Source organism: Diceros bicornis, chromosome X (assembly GCF_020826845.1).
Source record: "Diceros bicornis minor isolate mBicDic1 chromosome X, mDicBic1.mat.cur, whole genome shotgun sequence".
NCBI lineage: Eukaryota > Metazoa > Chordata > Mammalia > Perissodactyla > Rhinocerotidae > Diceros > Diceros bicornis.
Genome location: NC_080781.1, coordinates 58061673 through 58069311, shown reverse-complemented (window position 1 = coordinate 58069311; position 7639 = coordinate 58061673). Strand labels below are relative to the sequence as shown.

Genomic DNA, 7639 nt, shown 5'->3' with positions numbered 1-7639 from the left:
ATCTCCTCAGGGTTGGCGGGGGAAGGTAAGGCTTAAAAATAGTCTACTAATGCCCGGAGGACTGTTCTAGGGCCCGCAGAAACCAGTCACTCTCCCATAGGAGTTCTTAACTTGGATTCACAGACACCCAAGAGGGCCTTAGATAGAATTCAAAGGGTCCAAAAACATGGATGGGGCAGACAATTACCTTTTTTCCCCCTAATCTCTAACTGAAATTTACCATTTCCTTCAAGGATGAATGCAGGCAGCAAATGGCAGTAGTATTACCAGTTCCTGTAGCTTGGTCACCAAAAGAAATCACAGACATTTCATATCACATTACAGTTGTGGCAGAGATCTGGAAATGTCATTTATGCTCATCACTTAGAAATTATTAGTAGATCTTGTTATTTAATCTGTTAATAGAGAACATCTATTACTATACCATGCAGTTTTAAAAATAGTTTGATAGCTATGTTTCAATATAAGTGGTTTCCTTTAATCCAATATATTTTATTTTATGTATTAAAAACCATTCTGAGAGGGGACCAGAGACTTAACCAGATTGCCACAGGTGCCAATTTCACAAAGAAAACGTTAAAACTCCTGCATTTCAGGGATCAGGAAGGGGATCCTTGCACAGAATGGTCACATAATAACTCTGATTAATAAAATACAGCAAGGTGAGGTTAGACAATATACTACTTAGATTTCTTATCTTATCTAATAGGTGCAATTCACTCAAGTGCCCAAGCCAGCTGGGGGCCATGGCTTGATCTCCCTCTGGAGACTCATTAGATGGGCCCTGCTGTCAGCTTGGCTAGTGGTATGACCTTGGTGAGAGCTTCAGCATTTCCCTCCACAATTCCTGCCCTCTTCATCTCCCTGGATCACCACTCCCCAAAATAAAATAGTAAGGGAATCCCTACTGGCTGTTAGAAGAAATGATTTGTAAAGAAACTGTCCATGACTGAAGTCCCTGGAATTCAGCATGACCCTCAAAGCTGAGGATTCTGGGAGCTGCAATGTGACTCTGCTTGAGGCATGGGGGAGGGGCATGCATTTATTTTCCAGGTTGCAATAGAAAGAACAGGATGGGGAGTAGGAAAACCTGGATTCTATTTCTGGCTTTGCTATTGCCTTGATGTAAGGCACCCAGTAAATCCCTTACCCTCTTGGGCCTCAGTTTCCTCCATCCACAAAATGGGGATAACATTACGTATTCCACTATGTGAAATAGCTTTGAAAACCACAAGATTATAGTTGTGTTCGGGGTTCTTGCAAATGAGACAACTGACAATAACAGCCATGTGACCTTAGGAAAAAGTCCCTGCTCTCCTCTGAGTCTTGGTTTACCCATTTCTAAATTGAGAAAATTAAATTAAATTATTTATTAAGTGCATTCCAGCTCTGAGGTTATAGGACTTTTAGGAGAAAGCAATATTTGTAGAAATTGGAGACCTAAGTAATAATAATCAACACAGTAAAAATAGTTACTGAGTAGTACATTCACATGCTATTCTAAATACTTAATATGTATAAACTCATTTAATCCTAACAATAACCCTCTGAGGCATGTACTACAATCATTCTCTCTTTATAGATGAAGAAATGGGTACAGAGGTAAGTGATCTGCCCTATGTCACACAGCTACTAAGTGGTGGATCTGGGGTTGAAGCAGAATCCCAGACCATGTTTTACCACCACCCTATATGGTCTCTCAATCTGCAGTGGGGGCAAAACAGACCCATATAGAAGGAGTTAAAATACAGTGTGATAACTGCTATAGTGCTATAAAAGCACAGACTCTGGAGGAACTAACCAATCAGAAGCATGTGATAGAGGAGGGATGATGTATATGGAGAGCCATCATTTCTCTTCTCTTATCACTGGATCTTGGGGTATAAGTAGAGGATTAGTAGGAAGTGAGACTGAAGATGTTGTCCAAGATTTGCTCATGAAGGGCCTGTGAGCCAGGCTAAGCCATCTAGGTTATACTCTGACAGAAAGGGGAGCCATTAGGGGATTTAAAACAGGGGATTGGCACAGACCAGATTTGTATTTTTAAACGATCACTTTAGCTACAATATTGGAGATAATAATGAAAAGGGAAACTAGTTAGGAGACTACTATAACATTTGAGGCAAAAGATTATGAGGGCCTAGTTAAAGCACTGGCAATGAGGATGGGCCTGAGGAGGATGGCCTAGAGATTTCTCTAGGAAGTAAAATCCACAGGACTTGATGACCAATTGGATGGGAATGGGACAAAGAGATAAGAGAACTTAGATGAGTCATGGATTTTTGGTTTCGTTGACCAGGTGGATGGTGAGGAACTGAGATAGGAATCAAGTTTGGTGATGGTGGTGGTGTGATACTGCTGACTTCGATGTGCCTGAAGAAACTCAGTGAATACATACCTTTTGCTGAAGAGACTGCAGAATAAAGGTGAGAGCTACAGCACTGGGACTGGAGAGAAGAAGATCAAGGAAAGAACAAGGAGGAACATAACTATTTCAGGGGAGAATAGAGGGAAAAAATCAGGAGAGTGTGCTGGCCAGGAAACCAAGAGAGGAGTATGTAGAAGGAAGTGGTCAATGGGGACAGATGTCCCAGAAAAGTCAGAGAAGGAGAGATCTGAGAAGCAGCCAGTAGATTTAACCACAGGATGATTTTTTAAAGAACTATATCAGTGTGTGATTGAGGGTGGGTGGAGCCAGACTGCAGATGGTGGAGAAGTGAATGGGAGGCGGGGAAGTAGACGGTAGACAATACTTTGGATATGTTTGGTGAAGAAGAGACAGATGAAGAGAAAGGTAACTAGAGTGAAACAAAGGACCATAGAAGTGTTTTGTTTTGCTTCCCAAGATAGTTTAGGGGGAGGAGCCAGTGAGAAGATTGAAGGTGTAGAGAGAGGAACCTCACCTTTGAAGATCTAATATATGCTAGCTCTTTTCCTCTTAACAGCCCCATGAGGCAGGGACTATCATTTCTGTCTTCTGGATGAGGAAAGTGAGTCCCAAAGAAGGGAAGAGACTTGCCCAAGGTTACTCAGCTGGAAACTGGAGGTACTGAGTTGAAAACAGGTCTGGCCTGATATCTAAAATCTTCTTCTTATAATTGTACCCCCAAAATGAATAAATAATAAGACCATATATGGAGTTGATGCTGATAATTGGGGAGGGGCCTAAAGTTGAGAGAGATCCCACCCACCCAGCCACCTCACAATTTTTTCTATGAGGTGTATACCTGAGATCCCAGGCTAACAAAGAGGGGTGGAGGCAGATAGTGAATAAAAGGAAGGGTGTGGACTTGAGACCACGGCTGCAGGGTATGGGAGAGTAGGCAGACTCAAGCTCTGAAAACCCTACCAGATTACCCTGATGACATTACAAACTGAGGTGGGTGACTGACTTTGGAGCACTAAGAACAGGACTGGTAATGCTGAGGAGTTAGGTTGAGTCAGTAACTGGCCATGGGTAATTTTGTAGGGCCTGGGGATGATGGAAAGAAAAGAGTTGTGGGTTGAGGCAAGGCTCCAGGCTGCGTAGGCCAGAGAGGATGGGAAAAGGCTTGACCCAGAGGGATGGGGAAACTGTAGGTTCCAAGGAGGTGCTGGCAATCAAAGGGACTCCTAGATTGAAGTGGTCCTGGGGGAGAAACCAGTTGTCACCAGAGAGGAGGACTTGCCCTGGAAACCTCAAATATTTCCTGCCATTTTTTTGACTTCATTTTACTTGAATGTGTTTTTGTAATGTCACCTCTTTATTTAATGAGCAAGTGTCGTGCAACATTCATTTCCTGAGCAACTCTGTTGCCCCAAGCATGGGGCCTGTCTGAGGGGAGGTCACATATGAGGGGCTGTGAAGAGGTTGAACTCCATCTAAAAAGCTGAGAGGTGGAATTGAGGGCCTGCCCCATGAAACTGATGTCAAAATGCTCAGGGAGGACAGCTTGACACCACAAAGCACCATCCTGTTGGTCTAGCAACTGCAAGACCAGAGCCGTCTCATTAGTCCACACATGCTGAAGTCAGGAAAATGCATCCACCAAATCGTCAGCCATGATGTAGGCCCTACTGGGAGTGGAGTAATACAAGATGGATTTAGGGGTCCTCACCCTGGAGTTTACACACTAATGAAGCATAGATATGTGGAAATGTGGTGTGCAAGTTCATAGTTAAAGTCTACTTGTGATCCTTTGGAATCTCTGAGCAGGAGGGAGGAGGAGACTAGGGAAGGCTTCCTAGAAGTAGAAGTTTGAAGGGCAGGCAGAACAGCATATGCAAAGGCACCAAGCTGTGAAATGGTCTGATCTGTTTCAGCAGCCATCTCTGGAGCCTGAAATAAGCTGAAGTAGGACTTAGAAGCAAGGGATCCAGCAGTGAAGAGCCTGATGGTGAAGGGTGGGGGCAAGGGCTGGCAACCAGGCTTTTGATGAGGGCCTTCAGTCTCTCTCCCGTTTTTGTCACCCACAGATCTGGCATTTCCTTCTGCTCATAATGAGAATAGTTCTGCTCCAATCAGCCAAGATGAACCTCATGGACATCACCAAGATCTTCTCCCTCCTGCAGCCCGACAAGGAGGAGGAGGACACCGACACGAGGGAGAAGCATGCTCTCAATCAAGCAGTGTATGACAATGACTCCTATACCTTGGACCAGCTTTTGCGCCAGGAGCGTTACAAACGTTTCATCAACAGTAGGAGTGGCTGGGGCGTTCCTGGGACACCCTTGCGCTTGGCTGCTTCTTATGGCCACCTTAGCTGTTTGCAGGTCCTCCTGGCACATGGTGCTGATGTTGACAGCTTGGATGTCAAGGCACAGACACCACTTTTTACTGCTGTCAGTCATGGCCATCTGGACTGCGTGCGTGTGCTTTTAGAAGCTGGTGCCTGTCCTGGTGGTAGCATCTACAACAACTGTTCTCCTGTGCTCACAGCTGCCCGTGATGGTGCTGTTGCCATCCTGCAGGAGCTCCTGGGCCATGGTGCAGAAGCCAACGTCAAGGCTAAACTACCAGTCTGGGCATCAAACATAGCTTCATGTTCTGGACCCCTCTATTTGGCCGCAGTCTATGGGCACCTTGACTGTTTCCGCCTACTTTTGCTGTATGGGGCAGACCCCAACTACAACTGCACTGACCAGCACCTATTGGCTCGTGTCCCACAGCCTCGCACCCTCATTGAAATCTGCCTTCACCATAATTGTGAGCCAGAGTACATCCAGCTTTTAATTGACTTTGGTGCTAACGTCTACCTTCCATCTGTCTCCCTGGACCTGAACTCACAAGATGATAAAGGCACTGCATTGCTGCTACAGGCCCGAGGTGAGTGTCAAGCAGGTCAGCCCTATAGGCCTCCTGGCTTGGAGGTCCCAGAGCTCCAGATGACTCCCCCCAAGCCAATCCTTCTGGGATAAATTGGAGAAAACACTATGTTCCTCCCTTTCCTGAGGCCCCAGTGGAGAAGCGGTTACAGATTCCTTATTGGAGAAGGGATCACTATGATAAGGTGGGGGATAGCACTAGCTCAATTTCTGGTTCTGGCTCTGAAATGACTGTTTTGTGACCTTGAGCATGCTCTCTCTAGGCCTCAGTGTGTCCCCATTGGTACCATGCATTGAAGGCAGGGTGGGGGACATTTCTTAGAAGGGAGAGAGAAATTAGGGCTGCAGTAGCCAAGGCAGGGTGGATATATGCTTGGGTGGGAGAATTGCTTCTCATGACCTGTTTCTCCTTGCTGTAGCCACTCCACGGTCACTACTATCACAGGCCCGTTTAGTTATCCGCAGAACCTTACGCCAGGCCAGCCAGCCACAAGCCATAAACCAGCTGGATATTCCCCCCATGTTGATTAGTTACCTCAAACACCAACTGTAATCTTGCAACCTGCCCAGAAACCCACGATGCCTTCAAAAACTACCCAGGCACTCAAGTAGCTGGTGGGCACTACAGCTCTACCCACTCACCTGGAGCTGCTCTCCTGTATTATCCTCCACAATAAAATCCTCAACAAAATAAATCCTGGTGGCTGCTGTGTCTGGTGTGTCGGGGGCGGGGCGAGGGGGTTCACTGGGGAAAGGTATCTGGTTGGCCATGGGGAAGGATGATAATGATCTGGCATTTGACAGGATAGGACTGGCCACTAAAAGAGAAAAAGAGAAAACTAACCCAATGGCCCACACCTCCCAACCAAGACCCTTGAGAGAATTTGGAGCTGTGTTGTCTTAGAAGCAAGTCCTGAAGAATTCAAGTGGGTGAAAGGATAGCATCAGCTTGCTCAGCCCTGTACCTCCCTTCACTTCTCTGGCTGCTACAAGGCACCTTTTCAGGGGCTGTCACCCAACCCCCTATTACTTTGAATCAAATGACCAAGGAGCCTCCCATTCACTCACCTTGAATCATAGGCTGCATTCCCACTAGTTCAGTTTATAGTCAAGATCTAACTGGGAAAACAAACTACCAAATATTTATGACAGAGAATGTAGTGCAGAAAAGAAATTGGTTACATAGGTGATAGGCTGAGAATGCAAGCAGGACAGGAAGGTAAACCAGAGATTAGTGACAGCAGGAGACCAACACCACCCCTAGGCTGGAGGGGTAAGGGAGGAGGTATGTCCAGAGTCCAGGGATAGGGGTCACCTTATAGAAAGTGGAATCACAAGCACATGGGTGCTCGAACCATAGAAGACTGATGCTGCGCAAACCAGAGGAAAGGAAAAAGTACCCTCTATTTTCCCTCATTCTTGCCCTTCAATCTGCCTCCAATGTCTCTCTCACTGGGGGAAACTGAAAGTCAACTAATGTGAGAGCCTGGGAAATACAGCCTACAGGGGTCAGCCCCCCTGCAATATAGGGCAGAGCAGGGGAAGTTGAAGAATGGAGGGACAGCGGCAGGAGGTGGTATGACCTGAGCCAGGAGCCGGGATCACATTGACAGCAGTAGCATAGAAGAAACACAGTCGAGACACCACCAGAGGCACAAAAGGCAGAGGTTCTCTGTACTCTGGCTTCTCCTCTTTTCCTGCCCTTCCACCAGTGCCTCCCATTGGTTGAATCCAGCCAGAAGATGATTGACAGGGATCTCGGGAAATGCAGCCTGCAGTGATCAGTCCCCCTATGATGTAGATAAGAGCAGGAGAAGAAGGCAAACAGGCCCTAGGACTGGCACAGATAACCACCCAAATCCAGATCCAGGCACCTTCATTTTGCTAAATCTCCATCCTTCCACAGTACCTTGTATTTCTCCTGCACAACTGTGGGTAGGGACGTGGATGAGCAGTAAAAGAGAAACAAGATGAAGGGGTGGAGGAGAAAAGCACAGATAATCTGTACCTGGGAAACACTTTAGATGTTTAGAGCTCTTCCTGGGATCTGCTTTGACAGCTCCCCTACATTATGATCTCCTATCATGGGTAAAGGGAGGCAGGGAATGAGGTCTTGAATTGACTTGCCACTCCCCCCTTTTACCTCCCCTACTCTTCCTAGCTCCTAGTGTCTAAGACACTTAAGGAAGTATGGCAAGAAAACTGTACATCTATCTCCTTGGTCCTGCCCCAGTCAGCTTCCAGACTTTCATTCTTATGCATTTTGGAGAGCAGTGCAACTGTTTATCTCCAATAAGCAAGAGAACTGAAGGACTAGGCTATAAGCAGAGACAGA

The 7639-nt window shown here is 46.3% G+C and overlaps 1 protein-coding gene across 1 annotated transcript; it reads left to right on the top strand.

The window, feature by feature from the left end:
• The first annotated feature begins 4479 nt into the window (after positions 1-4479).
• Positions 4480-5857, top strand: ASB12 (ankyrin repeat and SOCS box containing 12). Its single transcript, XM_058535224.1, has 2 exons — positions 4480-5305; positions 5724-5857. The coding sequence occupies exons 1-2, from the start codon at positions 4480-4482 to the stop codon at positions 5855-5857; spliced, it is 960 nt and encodes a 319-aa protein (XP_058391207.1).
• The last annotated feature ends 1782 nt before the right edge of the window (positions 5858-7639 follow it).

Excerpts from the sequence above, each read along its gene's own strand:
- ASB12 (XM_058535224.1), top strand. The coding sequence starts at position 4,480 with ATGAGAATAGTTCTGCTCCAATCAGCCAAGATGAACCTCATGGACATC. Across the intron at positions 5,306-5,723 it reads ATTGCTGCTACAGGCCCGAG|CCACTCCACGGTCACTACTA; the intron begins GTGAGTGTCAAG and ends TCCTTGCTGTAG.